This window comes from Venturia canescens, chromosome 2, assembly GCF_019457755.1.
Source record: "Venturia canescens isolate UGA chromosome 2, ASM1945775v1, whole genome shotgun sequence".
Classification (NCBI taxonomy): Eukaryota; Metazoa; Arthropoda; class Insecta; order Hymenoptera; family Ichneumonidae; genus Venturia; species Venturia canescens.
The window spans coordinates 18857513-18878948 of record NC_057422.1 but is presented as its reverse complement, the minus strand read 5'-3'; the positions used below and the strand labels follow the sequence as shown (position 1 = coordinate 18878948).

General features: G+C 37.4%; 3 protein-coding genes across 8 annotated transcripts; 2 read left to right on the top strand and 1 right to left on the bottom strand.

Moving 5' to 3' along the window:
- The first annotated feature begins 4640 nt into the window (after positions 1–4640).
- Liprin-beta (liprin-beta) lies at positions 4641–15183 on the top strand. 6 transcript variants are annotated; one of them, XM_043413151.1, is made up of 11 exons: positions 4641–5546; positions 5953–6167; positions 6260–6396; positions 7564–7945; positions 9455–9616; positions 9722–9856; positions 10808–10982; positions 11404–11699; positions 12049–12597; positions 13170–13266; positions 13732–15183. In XM_043413151.1, the coding sequence occupies exons 1-11, from the start codon at positions 5459–5461 to the stop codon at positions 13773–13775; spliced, it is 2280 nt and encodes a 759-aa protein (XP_043269086.1). In that variant the 5' UTR covers positions 4641–5458; the 3' UTR covers positions 13776–15183. The 6 variants fall into 6 exon arrangements, with proteins under 6 accessions (XP_043269086.1, XP_043269082.1, XP_043269081.1 ...); XM_043413147.1 differs by having other exon boundaries at positions 4641–5582; XM_043413146.1 differs by having other exon boundaries at positions 4641–5582; positions 13170–13340.
- Positions 14972–16068, bottom strand: LOC122407133 (uncharacterized). The gene is made up of 4 exons (XM_043413157.1): positions 15673–16068; positions 15473–15604; positions 15248–15375; positions 14972–15136 (listed from the first exon to the last, which is right to left on the bottom strand). Exons 1-4 carry the CDS (start codon positions 15712–15714, stop codon positions 15049–15051), a joined length of 390 nt encoding a protein of 129 aa, XP_043269092.1. The 5' UTR covers positions 15715–16068; the 3' UTR covers positions 14972–15048.
- A 1628-nt stretch (positions 16069–17696) lies between these two features.
- LOC122406402 (testis-specific serine/threonine-protein kinase 1-like) lies at positions 17697–21231 on the top strand. Its single transcript, XM_043411826.1, has 5 exons — positions 17697–17798; positions 18619–18922; positions 19858–20444; positions 20692–20805; positions 20950–21231. The coding sequence occupies exons 1-5, from the start codon at positions 17697–17699 to the stop codon at positions 21010–21012; spliced, it is 1170 nt and encodes a 389-aa protein (XP_043267761.1). The 3' UTR covers positions 21013–21231.
- The last annotated feature ends 205 nt before the right edge of the window (positions 21232–21436 follow it).

The window sequence follows — 21436 nt, the reverse complement described above, 5'->3', positions numbered from 1 at the left end:
TTTCATTGATCAAAGCGCCACCATCAATTATCCCTCCTCGTTGGAATCATTTTTTACAAAGCCGACCGTCGGTAACGTAGAATTCTTCTCCCAGCAAACATCAGTAAATTATAGTTCGAAGCATGATAACAGATGACCCAGGCCATGCCAAAAATCTGAGAAAATTTTGGGACCGATCGATATATTCACAGATTGTAAAAAGGATTGTAAAAACTATGTTTGTTATCGATTCGCAATTGAAAAATTCACTCATAAAACAAAAGCAGAGGGATTGATGAAATTGGATTAAATGGTAATATCTCGGTCAGATTTCAACATGATTAAATTTTGTACAAATTTTTTTGTGCCCTCGTGTTCTATAGGACGCTGGAATCTAAGAAATTATAATTATCAAATTTTTCCGAAAACTCGATTGTTTTTCGTCAGACATTTCATCGCAACCGTGAAAAAGTGCGTTAGAAATGAAAATTTATCGTGAAGAAGGATTGGTGATGCAATCACGAAATAATTAATTTAGCTGTCGCCCGAGCACCAATCGTTACAGGAACGAAGAGCGGGAAGGGGTTTCAGTGAAAAGGAGAAACGTCAAAGCGACGACGTGAATCTTATAGCCGGTATAATGGTTAATAGAGAGGGCAGAAGGAGGGGATGGGGAAACGCGCAAGGGCGGATTGAAATTGAGCGAAGACAAAGACAGTAGGATGAGAGGCGCGCGAGGCGCGCAATGTTGTTGTACAGTTGGGCGTTGCTCTCTCCTCGAGTACCTGTTGATCGATTCATTGGTGCATAATATAATCGCGGTGGATACGAAAGAAAGAAAACAAAAACAAGAAAGTAGAAAACGGAGAAAACAAAGTAAGGTGAAGGTGACTCACGGCTCCCGTCATTCGCCGAATTTACACTGAATTCGAATTCTTCGAAAATGGGGGTTTTCGGTGAGGATTTATTGACAGTTTAAATATTTCATGATCGATTCACTTTTCGTCGGTATCTTTGCCAAAATTCTCCTCATATTTTTTGCTCATTCTTCCCCCATCCTTTGTTTTAAAATCATGAATATCAAAATTATTTATAAACATCACGAATTATGAAAGAATTACGGTTGAACGATCGTTGCCATTCCTTTGATGCGGTGTTTTTGCAAATTTGATTTTGCACAAATATAAACGAATGAGTGTTCGGCGGAATACTTCCCCAGCAATACGACGCTCTAGTTTTTTTCATTAACAAATTTTATTAATAAATAAAATCAATTATCACTCGTAACATACGTAATAAAATGGAACGACGGGAAACCAAGAGAATTAGTGACAAAACGGCCCACGCGCGCTTGTAAAAATAGTGACAATTTACAGTTTTAGAGCTCGTTTTACTTGTTCTTCGTGAATTATGTCAGTGTGTTACGAATAGATGTTACAATGCACGTTTTTTTCGTTCGCGGCTCTGTCCACGGGGCGTTCAACCCGAATGAAGCAACATTTTCGTATTGATCGAGAGTTTGTGACTATTATTTGAACATTTGATGAAACTAAATAGACCTTTGAGAAGTCTCAGAACATTAAAAAAATACAAAAACTCTTAAAGAGACTTAAATACACAAACGGATTAACGGGAATCTTCATTTTGCTAATTCAATGGAATTTGAAATTCTCGATCGCAGGATTGGACCATGGGCAAGGGTGAGGAGGGAAACGGCACCGAGCCCAACGAATCGACGACACTTTTCAAGAAAAACTCGTCGGAAGCAAGCAAGATGCTGGAGGCTGCGTTGCTACAGATGGACGGCATTATTTCCGGTAAAAGTGAAAATAATTTCGGAGAAATGCCACGAAAAAACTCGTCCCGTAGAGAGACAGTCTCCAATAATGAAAACAAACAATTCTGCCTTAGGTGCTTGTGCCGACGGGGCGGAGGGGAGTTCCGAATGGAAAGACTCCGTGAGAGATGCTGCCAGAAACTTAGTCACTGCTATACAAAATGCGCCCAGGCCGCCCCCTCCACCGGACGTTAATACCGTCGAAATCTTACTTCAATGGATGCAGCCGGTGAGTTCATTATTATTATTATTATTATTTTGAAAAAACATTCTCGCCATAATTATTATCGTCGCTGTTATTAAAATTATTTCGCCGCCACGCTCAACATTTCGGCGAGCTCGATAACGATCGAATATTCCAAAATTTTTAGGTCTCCGTTCGCTGTCGCGAATCTTCCGTTATCTTCGTTTCCAATGGCTCCTGAATTTGAGCTTTTTGGATAAATATTTTTACCGACGCGAATCGGTCTTCGGTTAAGCGGTCACCGATCCAAGTATTGGCTTTCGCGAAGCAGCTTAGCCCGGGAATTCGTGAAGCCAGACAAAGATTCATGCTGTATTATTATCATCGCCGTTAGTTCAATGGAACTTCATTTACGCGACGATAATAATGTTTGAAAAAATAATTTTACTCTCTGACAAAGAAATTTTGACGATTCGATAAAAATTTCCTTTTTTTGATGCAATTAAAAAATAAATAATTAATATCTCTTCAACGCGTTAAGCTACAGAGTTCGAAGAGGTCGCAATCGAAAGAAGAAAAAAACATAAAGAATACGTCAACTTATAATATTCTCTGAAATACTATAGTCAATTAATTATTAAAGAAACGAATTTTGAAAATTTTCGAAAACAATTGGAAACGCTATCGCTCCGGTAAAGAGTCTCTCGCAGCAGCTCGTTATAACATAAATGTACCTGTTTCTGAGTCGCTGCCGCGACTCTAGATACGAGCAACGAGACATTTGTAAAATGTGTAAAAGATTAATTTGGGGATGCTGAAGCAAGCATTGGTTTGAGGGACTACGCTTTGGTGCAGGTTAACGAATTGATGTTGATGCAAGGAAACATCGTCGAAATAATCTTTCATCAAAATTGTCGTCGTTTGCTCGATTCGATCGTCGCAATATTCGAAAAAAATTATCCAACTCGAAATGGGATTCGGTGATTTAGTTCGACGAATCAAATCACTTGGTACTCGTAAAAAATGGTTAGATTCATCATATTTCCGGTGAAAAAAATGAATTTTTAATGAACAAATTTTTTCTCAGCTCGGAGACTGAGCACGCTGCATTTCTGGGATATAATCATTCGAAATATGCCGAAAAACTTTCTCTTTCGACGTACTCCGGTCATCGACTTTCTCTCTGTTTTTCTTCCTTCTATTGGGAAGTGAAACAGCAATCGTTGCTACTCGATTATGACAATTGTTATTGGAAAACGATCGACCGAAAGTGTGGGCCAAATTTCAACTCAACTGACCGACTGCTTATAGAGATTCTCTCGTTGCCAATTCGAAAAGTATGTCCCTGAAAAATGTCTTCGAAGTACTCGATGAATGTTTTTTTTTTCTCGAAAAAAAATGCTGTGTTTTCTGGAGAAGAATCAAAAGTAATATCATTTACTCATTTTTTTACTCGAGAAAAAAAATTGTTTTACGATCTTTTTATTTACAATGGTTGTCTAAATCGATTTTGAATTTCTAGTGATGAATCGATTCGATAATCAATTTATGAATTCGTAGCAACCGATGTTGCACAGATCATTTGTAACGATTGTTCTGGCTACTCGTGCACTGAGAAAAAAGTCATTGGAACAACGAAATGTAGCATTACGGGGTGCCAATGAAATATATGATCATTACAAAGTTAAACATGATTAAGGCATTACACTTGTGATGGGCGGGAAAATCGAAATTTTTTAAATTAGACGTTCTTCGAGCGATTATCTCGGAGTCTCATTTTTTGAAAAATACCTCTGCAGTGTACACGATTACTCAAAAACTATTAATCCGATCCATACCAAATTTATATCGCTCATTTATTACAAAAAACCGAAAATTTAGCACCTCAATAAATGAATAATTTTTTGTTAAAACTGTCGCCATTCAAAATCGAAAACAACATTTTTACCAATCCTTCGTCCAGGCCCAAGCTACTATTATAACAAATAAGTGGTATAAATTTTGTGTGGATTCGATTAATAGTTTTTTAGTTATCAGCCCCAACTGATGCTCAAAAAAAGTGCTACTGGAATACAGCTGGAGTTGCGCCGTTTTGAGAAATTTTTTCATGAAAAAAATCGCACTAGTACATGAACATATGCACTAATGAATGTCGCTTACAGTTTTCCAATAAACATTTATTTTCTTGTCGAAAAAAAATGAAGAAAATCACGCTTTTTCGCCAGCTGCAAGGCCTTAAACAAATAAAATAGTTTTAGATCAAACTGCAGATTCATTCTCTCCGAAAACATTGCAGTTAAGCGAAGAAAACACTTCTTATAACACAATTGCTATTGAACCAACCATTTTTGTTTTCAGTGTCAAAGTAATTTCGATAACTAATGAATAATTATTCGCAATATTGATTAATTATGGATAAATATTAAAAATAAGAATTATGATGTTAGAGAAGGGCCTCGTGTGCCCCAAGTACACGATATAATTTCATCAACTAATGAGAGGATCTTGAATCGTAATTCTATTTATAAAACAACGTCTCGAGGATTTCGTGACGTTAAATTTAGATGTCGGGGACGGGGAAGGCACGCCCTCGGCGGCGATGCGACGACGGCTCGACGTCTTTGAGTTTGTCTTCAAAGTTCACCGACGTGTCCGAGGCGTTCATCTCGAAGATTTAGCTCTTTCCATTGAACGTGCGAATTCATCGTATGATTGAGAATCGATCCTCTTGGACGTGCTCCGAGTCGTCGGAGGGCCATTAACTGAAGGGGTTTTCAAGCGAATAAAAACCCCTCGAAGCCAGTGAACGCCCGGCAGAAATATCATCAGAAATAAAAGTCGTGGCAACGCCTTTTCGTCGCTGATATCACATCGTGAAATTCAGGAGCGGTTCGTTGACACTTGGACGAAATAATTTAGATTGATTCCTCAATGAAAATCGACGTTCAGTGATATCCAATCGGTATTTTAAGGAGTGCACGCTAAAAAATAATGGAAGTCGACTCGAGTCGAGCTTGAGGCAACTTTAAAAATAAACTGTAACGTGCGATTTTTTCACGTGATTGAAATTCAACTCGCGAGTGGTGAGCTCGAAGTGCGCACATTTTTTCTTCGTCTTACTTTTCCCAGGGCCTGGGAATTCCGTCGTTTTCTTTATTTCCTTATTATTTCTGAATAAATGAATTTTTCAAAATTCATTATTGTCCAGTGTATCGAATCTTTGAAGGATTTTCCATCCGGAACTTTTCGGCAGTGACAACGCAACGCGAAAATATCGTTAAAAGTGTCTATCGTTCAATTGAGCAATGGAAATAAAATTGAAGTGACTTTGAAACTGGCAAAATCGAAGAATTTCCATTGAAATATTTGACTGCTGAGAACGATGGACGATGGTTCTCAAAATCATCGCTTGCCGGGGTTAAATAACGGAAAAAGTTATTAAACCGGTCAATTGCGCAATGGAGAACGCGTGGTCGAACGGTTGCGGAGGAGAGCGCCAGGACCTGGACCCGATTATGGAAGAAGAGGACAAAAGTCCACCGAAAGGTTTCTGCGTATTCCACGTACCCATGAAATATATCGGTACAGGCCCGTCCCCGTTCTTAAGATTAACCCATCAGAGTGAAGAATTCAATGGTGTCGTTGAATTTGCGACAAAAGTGACTGTGACGTCACAGTTTGAATATTCCATCGTACAATCACAATTCTCATTATTATTCACGCATCGAGCCATCGTTTTCGCTCCACTGCTAACAGTTTTCTCATTTTTTCTTCTCAAATATGGCCTTTTAACAAATTTAATTATTGACGCGATAGAAAAAACTGGAATAGCCAACTCCCCTGAAATCTTTTTGGGTTTTGTAACCGTAGAAAAGTTCCCGGAAGTTGAAACGCGTGTGAAAATTCACGAGAAATTAGGAAATAGTAAAATTTTGAAAAACGACGTCCCCAGATTCCCAGTCGGATTCTTCGGACGCGGCTTCGACGATAAAGCGTTGGGACTGTAGGTGGACGCCTTCGGAGGCTTACGACTCGTCCGGGACTTCTTCGACGTCGGAACAGGGCGAAGAGTACGCTGAGGATTACCCACGAGGCGTAGCGATCGAACTCCCGGCGCCTCCTAGTGACGCGCACGGAATTTCACGATCTCAGGGTTGCCTTTGCCAGGTATAAAAAAAGAGCGCAAACCGATCGGAGCTACGAACGGAGGTGGTCAATGGACCGGCGATTCAATGAGATTTTATCTTCATTTCCGGTAGAATTGCCTCCTCGGATACGCGCGATCGATCGCCCTCCGCGGAAGCGTACCGAACATCTGCAGCGCCGCAGCGAACGTCGCCCATTTAGCGACTCTTCCACCGTTGCAGCCGAGCTCCTGTTCCGCCAACTTAATCGGGTACTTCCGGTTCCATAAAAAATTCTCTTCAAACTACCATTTCCGTCAAATACATGAGCACGACCCGAGATCATCAAAACGCTCGTTTTTGCTGAATCGAGTGCCGATGGGAAGCCAATTAATGCGATTTTTTCTTCCGGATATGCCTCAGGCTCTTCCGTCATTAAAATCTTCACGGATGTCCGGATTTACCAATATCTATCTACAATAGAAATTCGAAAATTCGAGCGAACAAACAATTCTATGAGCCTTCGTAAAGTAACAATGCCTCAATCACTCTGATATTGTTCGGGGTACAATTTTTAGTTGATGAAAATTCGCAAATTCTCACACTCAAATACCGACTCGACTGTGTCAACAAACATCATTTTATTTACAAGTTTTCCGAGTCCAATTGATACTGAGCACACGGAGAATACGAGGCCGAACGTTCTCGAGGAAAGTACTAGGAAAATAGTTTATCGAGGACAGTACGTGCTGGATTGCAGCATTAATTCGAAGAGCAGTAATAAGAATTGTTCTATCCAACGCAGTAAAAAGACCAATACCCATTTATTCAAAAGGCTCAAGAGTCTTTATCTATAAGCATAGTAAAAAATGTTTTCAGTCACTTGAAATGTTTATATTGTAAAGTACGTTCGGACAACCCTGAAAAAAAAACTATTTTTATGGAAAAATGTCACACGTATTCGGTGTGTTTATCACAGAATTTATAATGCTGATAGTGAAAATTTGTGATTTACAATACATTTGCACTTGTCAGTGAGTGCTAGTCTGACGTGACGAATAACACTCGAAAACAGAACGAAATATAATTCTCACGTACATCACTTTTTGCTATCCCATAAAGCTGTTTAGAATAGAAGGGACAAAAAATGGAAAAATCAAAAAATACTGTGCTGTTTGTAATCGGTGGTTAAATAATTTGAAAATTCTTCCTCACTATAAAAAACGAGTCCGTTTTATTCGTGCAGCTCAATATTAGCTGGATTAGTAAAGCCGTTGGATGAGTTAAGGTGGCACAATTGAGTCGGTTTTTCCCAGTGAAGTGTCCCATTCAGGTCGCCAATTAGCCCATTTCCGGTGAGGTTTTTTCTTTCCCCGAAATGGCATAGGTTTGTTTGCGACTTAAATCGAGGAGTGCATATACGAACGATCGATTCACAGTTTCACGAAGGAAATGTCCCCGTTCGATAACTGCAACCACGCTCACTCGTCTCATCAGTCACGAGCGCAACAAATCGCTCCAGCAACATCCAAGGTCAACGCCCCTTCGCGCTTGGGGTCACGAGCTTCGAGCATCGCTTCCCTTCCGACCGGAAACCCGAGCGGACGTTACGGCGGTTCTTTGGACAGACGAAGGCGTCGATTGCGCAATCGAAACGAGCGAGATCAACGCGCAAGGTCCCAAAGTGACCTTGTTTATTGCGACAGAGAGAGAAATATCCCACCTCACTATTGCTCACTTCAACAATTTCAATACGCCAATATGAGTGCTCCCCAATATGCGAGCAATCTCTATATCAACAGCTGCAATAATAACACCGAGGTATTTTATCTCTAATGCCTATTTACTCGACGTTTGTTCTTCGTTGCTGACAAACTTATTGTTACCATAGATAAACTAAACGTTTCCAAGTCGAATTTTTCCATGGAGTTTAGTAAAACTTCGGAACTCCATCACGATCTCTAAAAATTGAGGGGGTCACCCAGTGTGGCAGCCGAATTTTTTTGGGGTTTTTTTGCGGCGAGGAAAAAAAACATGGACTTTTGAAATTTGAAGAGTTTATTTATGGCTACTTCAACTCTGCGATAGAATTTTTTAACTCTGATATCTCGGGTAGATTCGGTGTAAAACTACTGCGCAGGAACCCATGTGTTTTTTCATGGTCTCCACAATTCCGGAGGATTGGTTGATTCGAGATAAAAAAAAAAAACTGAAGAGTTTAATAATTGAAAGATTTTCGTGCTTTGAAACACAAAATTTCAATTCTCAAAAATGTTTTGCAAAGAACGATGAAAAGGAACGTGCTTTTTCGCAGTTTTTGGAAAAATGGCTGCCGTTTTGTTATTTTTGAAAAAATCAAAAATCGTATGTGCGCTATAACCATTTACCTACTGAATCTAAAATCAATTTATTTTCTCCGATCATCCATTCCAGAGATTTTATCAACAGCGTTCACCCATATTTTTTTTAGACCTGTCTTTTCCCCTATTTTTCTGAACGAAAACTGAGTAAAATAAATATAAAAATTTTTTTTTTTGTGTATTTTAAGAGTGTATTTTTTAGGCCTAACGCTTTTCATATTCATATTTATAATTTATACCGGTCAAAAAAATTCGTGAAAATAGTCCCTTTTTTTAAATTAGGGTAGTAAACCCCTTAAGGCCTGTAAGAAGAATCTTAAATATTTTTATTTAACAAACATTTTTATACTTTTGATTGATTCCTCAGAGTTTGCGAATTTTGTAAATATTTTGTCACACGTTTTAACGTCAAATTTTCGAATTTGACGAGGAACGTACGGTTTCTCAAAAAATCGTACATGGGTGAAATTAAAAAAAAAAAACGAATTCGACGAAAAAGAGGATTCGGAGGTACTATAGATAAACGAAAAAATTTTTCTATTCGGTTGTAGAATCGTCTTTTCATTCATAGACTTATTTTTTTCAACAATTCATTTTGATCATTTTTAATCTTAATACTTGACACAATTGTTAGGGGAAAGTGAATAAATGGATGTTTTTGACCTCTATTTTTGTGTTACCTCTGCGTGCTTCGTTGGGCCCTTCAAATATCTCTTTCTCCATAACTTTCACGTTAAATCGTTATTTTCCAATAAATTCGATTACTTCGTTACTGACGCGTACTTCGAAATGATCTAGTGTTAAATTAATTCCCCAAACCAAACTTGAAACACTATGTGATGTCTAATCCTAAATGTTTTGTTTCACTGAACGATGTTAACGTGTGTGCTCATACTTCAATCACTCCCATCGTGTATCAACGATTTGTGAGTGGATTATTAATGATTTATCGACTTTTATTTGTTTCCAGGAACGATTGCGAAAGTTGGAAAATGAGCGTGGTGCATTGCACATGGAAGTTTCGGTTCTTTCGGAGCAAGTCGATGCCCAATCCACCAAAATTCTCGAACTTGAAACTATTCTCCAGGAGAAAAAGGACTCCCTTCGCCAAATGGAAGACATTCTTCAGAAGGTGAGAATTCGAAACGATCCGAATTCTCTCAAACATATGCTACTCCACAATCATAAAATGATAACCAAATTCGTATGAACTAATTTGAGTTTTTGTTCATCTAAGGAAATATTGTCACGAAGCGCCCTGGAAACTCAGAAACTTGAATTGCTGAGCTCCTTGTCTGAGATGAAGTTACGTCAGGCTAGTTTGGAGCACGAAAACGTCACTTTACGTACCAACAGTAGCCCAGTTTCCAATGTGGGTATCCATACCTTAAAGATATTTGGTACAGGCTTACAATGTTGTCATGCTAAACCATGCTAAAAACATGAAAAATTTCAAAATTATCACAATTTAAGGAGTTTCAGTACAGGCAATACAATGTTGCCATGCTAAACCATGCTAAAAACATAAAAAATTTCAAAAAGTTTAGAATTTTATAAAATTTGGTGAACATATTCTTTAGTGCCAAATTTGGCAATACAAATTTTTTGAGATTTTTCTTCTACACAGTTATCGAGTAATTGATCACTAAAGTTCACGTGTATAAGCATAGCGTTTTCATATATATAGGTATACATTCCGGGCATAAGAAATCTGCTTTAATGCGTAATTACTCGATAACTAAGTAGAAGAAAATTTTGAAAAAAATTGTGTTTTTGCACTTGATGTTGAACAACATTATCACCAAGTTTGATCAATTTCTTAATATTTAGACTTTTGTACCGAAACTCCTTAATAAAATTTGGTGAACATATTCTTTAGTGCCAAATTTGACAATACAAATTTTTTAAGATTTTTCTTCTGTACAATTATCGAGTAATTGATCACTAAAGTTCACGTGTATAAGCATAGCGTTTCCATATATATAGGTGTACATTCCGGGCATAAAAAATCTGCTTTAATGCGTAATTACTCGATAACTAAGCAGAAGAAAATTTTGAAAAAAATTGTGTTTTCGCACTTAATGTTGAAGAAGAACATTATCATCAAATTTGATAAATTTATAATTATTTAGACTTTTGTACCATACATCGTTAAGATAATTATGTTTCGTCACATTTATATTCCACTTTTAAAGTCGTTGAGATATAAATTTTCATTTCTGTCCGACAATTCGAATGAAAAATGCAAAAAAGTGTTCTAAGAATCGATGAAGTTTTGAATATCGTTCCTACTTTTAAACGTTTGCTTTGAATTTTCATGCAGGGAGAGAGATTCAGTCGACACGCTGGCCAGTACAGCAGTCTTCCAAGGCCACCGACGAGCACGAAAAAAGGAGTTGCGTTCGGTAAGGTCCCGCAACAAATATCCGCCGCCCAGACTACCGTACCATTGGCCGTCAGAGGGACTTCTGCGCGATGTTTATCCGCCCCGATTTTAGGTTTTAATTCAGCACTCCCGTCTCTGCACTTTTTGCAAGAGCATGTTGTTCTCATTTGCCCCCCCCCCCCCCCCCCCCCCCTCTTCTCAGGCATGTTTGACTTGTCCCTTGACCCGGAACGACGCCAATTATTCAATGAAATACTTTTTTTTTTTTTTATCTTTTACTTCTTTTACTTTTTATTCATATTTTTACTTCATATTACGGAAAAAAAGTTTCATTTTTTCATTGAACCGATTCAAAACCGCTAATTGACACATTAACCGAATTCCCAAAGTCGGAGGAATGAAAGAATTGCCGCACTTCATGCATTAACCAAATGCCAAAAATCAAAGGAATAACTTGGAAATAAGTCGATTAATCACGTGATTTAAAAAACAATGATAAAATTATTATTTTTCATTTAATTTTCATTTCTCAGCTGAAGAAGAAAAAACTGTTATTGACGAAGCCCCTTCCCGGGTAGAAGAGACTCCACCAAAACCGTTGGTCGAACTCTCCATGGAAGAAGTTGAGGAATGGCTTTCTCGAATCGGTCTCGAATCCTACGCCCCGGAATTGAGAAGATGGGGAGCAACAGGCGTTAAACTACTTGACGCTACTCAGAATCAAATAGAAAAAGAGCTTGATATCAAAAACAATATGCATAGAAAAAAATTATTGTACGCTGTCGAATCCGATAGGTGCAACGGTGTCGGATTTCTTGGCTCTGAGAAGGTTATTTTTTCCCCTTCATTTCGCCAACGAAATGTCTTCACATTGAATGATAATTTCATTTCTTTTCATCATCTTTTAACTTCTCGATTTGGAAATAATAGCCATGGCTCTATTGAACATTTGAACAAATTCGTAGAAAAAATTGGGGTTTTTGGAAAGTTGATTCTGTAAATTTGGAAAGTTTTCTTGGATCAATTTCAGTAATGAAAAAACTATTAGATTTTTTCGAACATAGAATCATGATGGAAAATATTAACAAATGGAAGCTTTCCATTATTTTTAATTAGAGAGTTGGCAAAATATCGGTCTTCTCGTGATGATTTTTAATCGAAAAAAATGAATATTTTAGATGGACAACGTGGCTGTGTTGCGTTGGTTGGACGATGTCGGCCTTCCGCAACACAAGGAAGCTTTTCACAATGCTAAAGTCGACGGTAGAGTTTTGCATCGTTTGACGACCGAGGATTTGTTGAATTTGGGTGTAACGGCTCAATTGCACGCGGCGAGCTTACGACGGGGTATTCAGGTTTTACGCGAATTGAACTTCGAATTTGACAATTTGGAAAGAAGAGCAGCCGGTGGTAACGGAGCAGATGGTAGCAATGTCGCCCTCTGGACGAATCATCGTGTCATGGAATGGCTTCGCGTTGTTGACCTTGCCGAATATGCTCCAAACATGCGAGGTTCCGGCGTACACGGAGGTCTTATCATTCACGAAGGTCGTTTCACTTCCGAATTACTCGCCACTTTGCTCAGCATTCCTCCGTCGAAGACATTACTCCGCAGACATTTGACGACACATTTTAACCAAATCCTCGGACGCGAGGTCGTTCAACACAAACGCGAAATGGAGAGCACACTTGGTTTTGTGCCACTTACGCTCACTGCTAGATTGAAGGTCAGCCATATACCCTGTTTTTCAAATCAATCATAATTTTTCTCCCTGCTTTAACTATCGATGCGAACTACCGAACGCTGGTAAATTTTCGGTGCAATAACGATAAAAAAATTGAATATTTTCAGGAAACACAATGCTTTCAAGAAATTTTTGAAGCTATGACGTTCGGATTTTGAAAAATGATTGTTCAATGCCCCAGTTACATGAACGAATCTTTCTGAATTAGTTCTATGCATTTTCATTGTTTCCTGACAGGCACCGAAAGCAGTGTTGTCTGACGATTTCCATATCAGTAAAACTAAATGATATGAGTTTTAGAAACGTAAATCGATTAAAATAAACATGCAACTTCAATTAGAGACGTAGGACCGAAAAAAATAATATATAAATAGTAATAAAAATTGTACAATACGGATTAGTTTTTATTCTTATTGCATTTCTATTTTGTTGAGCTAATTTTCTTAAATGGGCAAGGAGTGCAGTTATTACTTATCAAAACGTGGCTTCTTAGGTCTTAGGATTGATATGATAATGTTACGTTAGAAAGAAAAATCGTTATTTATTTGTTGAAGGTACCAAAGAAATCGCAATTTACACTGAAGCGAAAAAAGAGCAAAAGCGAGGCGGACTACGGAAATCTCGTGTGCCCATTAGAGAGCACTCCACCAGGTACACCATCGACGCCATCTTCGACTCCCGGGAGCCCTAATCTCAACTCACCCACAATCTAACCACAATCACAGGTTCATTCAAGCAACAAATCTTCTCAAACTAACTTGTAAGTCTAACACGCTACTAATGCCAGAGACAAAAAGAATGATAAGACAATCAGATTTTTCGCCACAGAAGTTGGTACGGAATAAAATTTTCCTTTGTTTGCGAAACGCTTTGTCACGGAAATTCAAGAACCCTTGAATCATGAAAACGGCCTTGGAACAAATTGGGCACATTTTATCTTTTTGTTTCTCACTACTGAACAGTCAATTCTGAACTTCTGGCTCTTGTTCTAATCGCTATTCGCTTATTCTCTCGTTTGCTATCTCGCCTCACAAGCTCATTAACTCACATCTCAAAATATTTTAATCTCCTCGATGAACACTTATTAAATTTAATTCCACTCCAATTTATTTACAGATCTCGAAGTTGGCGAGCAGAAACGTGTGATTGGCTGCATATGAATTTCCGTTGATTGGCATGATAGCCAAAGAAATTCACCAACGAAAAAATTAATATTTTTCTTCTCAATCTATACAAATTTGCAACTTCTTTAAAACAATAATAACCAAGTAGAAGAATATGAATTATAATTCAGGAGAATATTGAAACAAGAATTTTCGCCTTTTGAATATCAAAAAAAAAAGAATATGAGACAATACGTGAATTGAAAATAAAAATTCCAATTATTCAGGACTTAGAAATAAAAAGACGAACAGGAAAAGATGATGAAAGGAAGAAAAATGACGATTCATTGCGTAATGGAAGAGAACGGAGACTAATAATTTAAGGATTTTGTATTTAAAGCTTTGATTTAATAAGAGGTCGAGTCAGCAAAACTCAAATCGAAATAACTATCGATGGAATTTTGCAAAAACTTGTTTTCCACGATTGATAAAAAATTCCAATAAGCCTAATCCAAAATAGGAATGACCAAGAGAATGACGTATATTCTTTGCTGACTCGATCCCCTAAATTACGGGGGACCAGATGTTTGTAAATTCGAAAAATCAAAGGCCCTAAGAGGAATCATTGATTAAAGGGAAGACAAAGACAAGTGCGATCGACGAGGAAAAAAAACAGTTCACCATTAATCGTATACGATTTATTCGATCTTTTGATCGAAATTTTTGAATATATATATATAAAATACGTTACTTCGAGATAAATAATAATAATGTGCGAGATAATAATTAACGCGAAGTTATACTCTCTGAGGAATGGAAAAATTTATGGCGATATTTATTGATAATATATATTATTATACAATATATTCATGAAATAATGTTACTTTTGAATATATTATGATATATCATATCTAAATGAATATATTGTACGATATATTCGTCTATACACTAAAATAACGCATTGATAATCTTCACCAACCGAATTAAAAACAAAATTAGTGCCTAATTTTTTATTGTACGAAAATAACGAGAACGTCTTCAAAAAGTATCGTTGTGATTCTTATAATCTCTGGTTGGGTGAAATCCATCTGAGCCGAAAATCAAGAGCTAAAAAATACAGCGAAGGATCGAAGTCACGAATTTGTTTCTGTTCCAAATGTTTTTGTCTACAAATATAGTGGACGCGATGAGGAAACAAAGTCGAAGAAATAGTAATTAGAGGTAGCGACAAATATCGATTGATACAACTGTAGAAAAAAAATGTTCATTTATTGTTTATATTTCCGTAGTAACAGTAGTTTCATTGATAATTCTTTGCATAACGAATTTTTCAAAATATAGCGTTAGATATTGTAAATACTGTTGGTGGCGAGTCTCTCAACAGGATGTTCTGCCATTTTGATTCTCTACCACGTTTCCTAAGAAAAAAATGAATAAAAAAATCCTCGTAACGAAACAAAAACTACTCAACTGAGTTTTAATGCTTAAAACTCAACAATCGTTCGTATCAATTTGAGTTTTCTACTCACCGGAAGATCACCACGGTATACATTTCATCCAAAATCGCAATCGCTATTTTTGGTACACAGTGCGGATGCACATCGTGACAAGCCTTCCGAATTTCATCGGAAGCTCTTTTGCAATTTTCGTGTCCAATCTGAAGTAGCAACAAAATTATTACCACGAATTTCCTTCGCCAACGTTTGACTTGAAGCGGTTACATCACCAGTCGTACTAATTCATTCAATGTATACTTTGATAGCGAGCGATGAAAGAAGCGTCGCTTCTTCGCGCGAAATCGATGAACCTTGATAACACGAAATTAACCAGCCATATCTCGTCGTACGTTCTATTATTCTCCAGCGCTCTCGTACGATTCTGTCAATCTGGAACAACGTTTTTTCTTCTATGATGCTCACCTCAACTCTTCGTGATTTTGAAGCCTGCGATTTACCTCTTGGAGAATTAAATCATCGGCGGATTCCAGCCTGAACATGTTGGCGATTTTTGGAACATTCCGAATTTCAGGATTCTTCGGATAAATGAATGTCACTGTATTAAGGATGTACTCGCCTCGATATTATATTTAATTCGGTCTCTTTTAATCATTTAGACTCTTTCGATGTGCCATCGACGATTTTGAATCTTCTAATGATCGTTCTCGTGCAAATTTAATCAACTTTAGATCATTTAAACTCTGGCACGATGGTTCTCAACAAACTTGAGGAACTTAAACTCCCCTCGGTAGCTTAAAACATTCGATCACGGTTGCAAGCGATCTTGTACCCTTCCAATTATCACTTTATCGCTCTGTCCCTTGAGAGCGAAAAGCGCGTGTCTTGGTTGTACGGAGGACGCGCGACATGTGTTCAGTTTCATCAATTTCCCTTTCAGCTATACGCGCATAAAAAGTGTGCGGGAAATCGATCGGCGCATGAATGCTTATCCCATTATCTCTTGGGAGTCTCATCCATTCGAGATAAAGACGCGACTGGCTTTTCCCAGCTCGTCCCTCCAGTGTCCGGAATCTCGAAGACATGTGAATACTTTTCACAAAATTTCATCATTTTCACGAATAGTTTTACTTTTTCTAAGCTATGTAGCAAGAGTTTTAAACGATTTTCATTCATTCACTGACAATGAAATATCGGATTTACACTGGTTTATAAAAAAGAAAAATTTGGTGAAAATTTGAAGTAAAATTTTTTGAATCGATTCGCGTTCTTGAAGGCTCGAATGAGCTATGGAAATGTCATTTTTTGAAATGATTCGGCGGATCCAACTCGTTTATTATCTCAAAATTATTCCTTTTCCAATGGCTCTTTGTTTTGTGTCCTAAATTTCGGAAATACTTTTACTTTTATATTTTTTTTAAGGAATCAGGTGGACCAGGTTGAACTAATCAAAGTCAGTTTATCCCCATGTCAAAATGGTATTTGAAAAATTCAAGTGAGTTTACCGCGTGAGGTGCAACGAAAATTGATCGAACTGCAATGCTAATCTGGGAATGGGGCGCGTTGAAATTCTTACGAGTAACTCTGGATAATCTTGACCAATTCTTTCGTTCTTTTTATATTTCCGTATATCTGTATCCATCAAATGTCCAGATACAGTATCGATCGCTCTTTGTTTTCTTGGGCTGACGTTTCCAACCCCGTTACAATCGGTATTTATTATAACCGGCAGTGCAAAATGGTTAAGTAGTGAAAAATCGTGTTTCCAAATTTTCAGTAAATTTTCATCTGTAACAAATGTAACGAGAATCCTCAAAGTCTTCATTCAACGAAGAAAACTCATTTAATTCCTTTTCCATCGTAATCTTCTGGGACCAAACAATCTTTAAGGTTATCGATTCACATTTTTTAATGTGAAAACGTTTACTATCGCTATTTATTTAGTAGTTCTTCAGAATCGATTTTCGAAGTTTACGAAGCAAATAAGGCTGGACTGCGAGGAAGTCGATCCTGCGACATCATTGCCTTAGCATCTGACCTAATTTCCCCACCCTTGTTTACCAGCACTCAAATTAATATGAATTTCTCTTTTTTTTTCCTCTGGCTGTTCGTAGAGTATCGATCTATTTTCACTCGACGATAAAAAATAACGTGCTGGACGAGGATTTCTCAAAAGTGGAGAATTCTCGTTGAAATTATTCGATAAATTTGAAAATGGCGGGAAATTATTTCATTTTTCGAAATTCCGAATGAATAATTAATCCGAAATTTTTGCAGATCAGAATGTCAATCGTTCAGGACCGTTTTTTTGGCCAAGTACGTAAAAAAGGCGATGAAATATCGCAGCCCAAATGAGTTTGACGTTTAATCAATTACGATTATTCAGGTTCTCTCATAAATCATGAAAACTTGACTCCGAGAGATTCATCGACTGAAGAAGTTGTCGAGATAAACTATGATAAATTCGGTGAAAAAGTACCCTCAATGGCGGCAATAGGATGCAAGCAACGGCTCTCGAAGTTCCATGTCGCAAAACCATCTCGATCATACGCCGTCCGAGGATGCCACTTTACAGGCCCGGGGATACAAACTTTTAAAAAAACTTGGAGAAGGCTCTTATGCCAAGGTTGATGAATGAAAATTTTCCAGGAATACTAAAGCAAAGTGTTTTTAAGGCCAACATCATTGTTTCGATTATTTACTGACAGCGATGGGTCAGCAAACGGTGTGCGTGGCTTCGACCGCCGCCCAAGTTATGCAGCCTCGGACGAGGCTGATACTTGGGCCTGCTTGGCCATGCACCGGTTGCTCATTAAGGGCCAAAACCACCGTATCGTCCTCAAAAATGCGATTTTTAAAAATATTTCAAAATCCGAGGTCCAAAGTACAGAACGTTGGAAGCCAATGAAAAAATCGATTCTTCGAAAATTCTGTGGTTTTCATTTTCATGTATTTTCCTTTCATACGAACCTATAAAAACCCGCAAAACTTGCGAAATTCTATATTTACAGGACGTTGAAATAATATTTTTCTTCTTTGGAAGCGTTTTTTTTTTCAAACTCGCTAAAAATATAGAATTTCGTAATTTTTTCGGGTTTTTGTAGATTCGCGTGGAAAGAGAATATATGAAAATGGGAAAAAAAGTTGGAATTTTCGTTGCAGACAATAATTACGATCTCCACATTTTACGCAGCTGAGAAATTTCGAAATTAGACTTGACGCATGAACCATGTTAAAATTAGTATTTCTCACATTAAAAAAAAGTTTTTGTACTCTTCAAATATCCTCGAAACTGTACCGCGAAAAGGTCGCTATGTTGAGTTATTTCCGCCCGTCCAAAAACATTCCCGAAGACAATCAATTTTTTTGACTTTAAGGCAGGACCCCCCTTTAATATTTCTCATCGATGTTTTATTGTCAAGGTCTTTAAAATTAATTAACAACAGGTATATCTTGCGGAATACAAGCCTGAACGTGAACCAGAAAGGCACAACACTCTCGCGTGTAAAGTAGTCGATACTTCGAGCGCGACAGACGATTTCGTTGAGAAGTTTTTGCCAAGGGAACTGGATATTCTCGTAAAGTTGAATCATCCGCATATCATTCACGTGCACAGTATTTTTCAAAGGCGAACCAAGTATTTCATTTTTATGCGTTTCGCCGAAAACGGAGATCTCCTGGAATTCATCCTTAAAAGTGGTTCAATTGCGGAGAGCCAAGCCCGAGTGTGGTTCCGACAACTTGCGCTAGGTGCATCCAACATTTATTCACTCCGCAATCGACGTTCTATCAGTTAAAATATTCAACTCTCGACGCTGTTGAGTTCTATCGCTATGAAAAATTGGCTGATTTTTCGTCACGTCTCGAGACACCTCAGTGCTTTAAAAACTTTGAAATTTTATTTTTTCTATTCAAAATTGCGAGCAAGTTTTTTCGTTTGTCTATAATGTCGAATTCGCCGAGGTCGATTTTTAGAAAATCAGAAAAGAAAATTATGATAGGAAACGTCCAGGAAATACTAAAGTTTATTGTTTTTGCATTGTTTTTCAAATTCATAAATTTCCAGGGTTATAAACAGTGTAAACGTTGGAGTTCAACGTGTTTTTTTTTGAGGCATATTTTTGTTCAATGGTCTGTTGAAAATGGAAACCCTTTTAAAAACAATTTTCTACTGAGAAATCCACAAAAATTGTGACTTTTTTCTTCAAATGGTCACCATTTTTTTTCTAAACAATATTTTGAAAATCTCCTACGTCGTGCGACAGCTAATAGCCCATATTTTAAGAATCTTTTTGGTTTTTTTTTCCTGAGATGTTTAATTTTTGAGATTTGCTGTCAACGCCGATTCACGGGGTGCCAAATTTTTTAAAAAAATTTTTTCCAGTACTTCTGAGTATGTAAAAAATGTTCACAAAATTTTATTTAAATCCATCCAACCAATTTTTATTTATAAAATAAAGAAAAAATACCTTAATTTCCAACGTTTGCACTGTTCACAGCCCTTAATTCAGAACGAAAATAAATGAAGGACTGGTTTTATGCACTTGAAATTGTGATTAGATTGGTCAAAGTTCGGGAATACTCGAAAATAGTGATGAAATTTAGAGAATTCACTAATTAATATTCTAATTTGAATAATAATAATTGAACGAATAATATTCTCATTTGTTTTATCCGAATTTCAGCGCTACAATATTTGCATGAAATGGACATTGCCCATCGGGACATAAAGTGTGAAAATGTACTGATAACTTCGAATTTCAATGTGAAATTAGCGGATTTCGGTTTCGCTCGTTACGTTATCGACGCTCGGGGCAAAAGAGTGCTGAGCGACACTTATTGCGGATCTTTGTCGTACGCCGCCCCGGAAGTGCTTCGCGGGTCTCCGTATAATCCAAAAATTGCTGACATTTGGTCGCTGGGAGTGATACTTTATATAATATTGAACAGAAGAATGCCTTTCGACGATCCGAACATCCAACGCTTGTGCGAATTGCAGATGAATCGGCGCTGGAAATTTCGGGGCAAAGTTGCGACCAGCCTGAGCGAGAGTGTGAAAAAATTGGTGACCAATCTCTTGGAGCCGGACGTATCGAAACGATGGAAGCTCGACCAAATAATCCACTGCGAATGGATTGCCTTGGACCCGAGACTCGTAATCCTTACAACTGCCGAGCAAAGTGCCCTTAATAACGCCATTGAAGAGAGGAAAAAAAATGAAGAGAAGTACCCAAAAAGGGAAACGAAGAAGGACAATGTTCATCGGCCACCGGTAATAGATACGAGTAATAAAATCGAGTAATTCGATAGCTATTGCAATTTTTTTCGTCTCACTCAAAACTCTTGTTGCCAAAAAATGATTTATTCTTCTCTAGGAGCAACGATAGCGAGTCGTTTATTTTTTTCATGCATTTTTCATGTCACGACAATGAGGAATTCCCCTCGAACAGTGACGCGGACAATAAATCCGATTTTCAAATATTTTTTAACATTTATTCACTTCGTTACTTTTTTTACAGAAAAATAATTTAGTTATTCCGGAAGCTAAACCCAAGAAAATTGAACTTGAAGAGGTGGAGAATAATCCACAAATTGTATCGGAAGAAGTCACGATTATCAAAGATGCTGCCAAGGTTATTACTGATCTCTTTATTTTTACTCGTTCCCACGCTCCAATGAATGAGCGTGTTTTGAAAGTGAATATAAAAAAAAACGAAAGTGGCAGAAAAATTTGCTTCTTTTTTAATCAAATAATACATTTTTATGTCTCAATTCAGGAAACGACTTCGGTTGTCATCGGAGGAGAACATTACTTACGAAACCTTAATGCTTCGGTATGAAGCACCCAAAAAATTGTATAATACATTTGTAAATAAATATTGCATTTTAATAAAAAATCATGCGTGTTAAGAAGAAAAATTATTTTGAGAAAGTGTTTTGAAACACGTTGGAGTGAAAAAATCGATAGCATGCAAACTGTTGTGAGACGTCGGCAATACGCTGAAATTCTGCTCGGTACAAGCATCCGGAAGTCTCAAACTTGAATAACAACGATGGCCATGAGAGGAAACTAGAGCTGCTGATCTCAATTCGTTCGAAGATGCTCTTGTTAAAAAAAAACGAATTCTCGAAATGTTGAATAAAATAGTTACGAAAATTGAATGGTTTCCGAAAATACATTTTTCAAATGGAGAAAATACGATATTTTTATTTTTTCTATTGAATGAATTGTCTGAAAAGTTTTGATGCTATCCCGCCGATTAA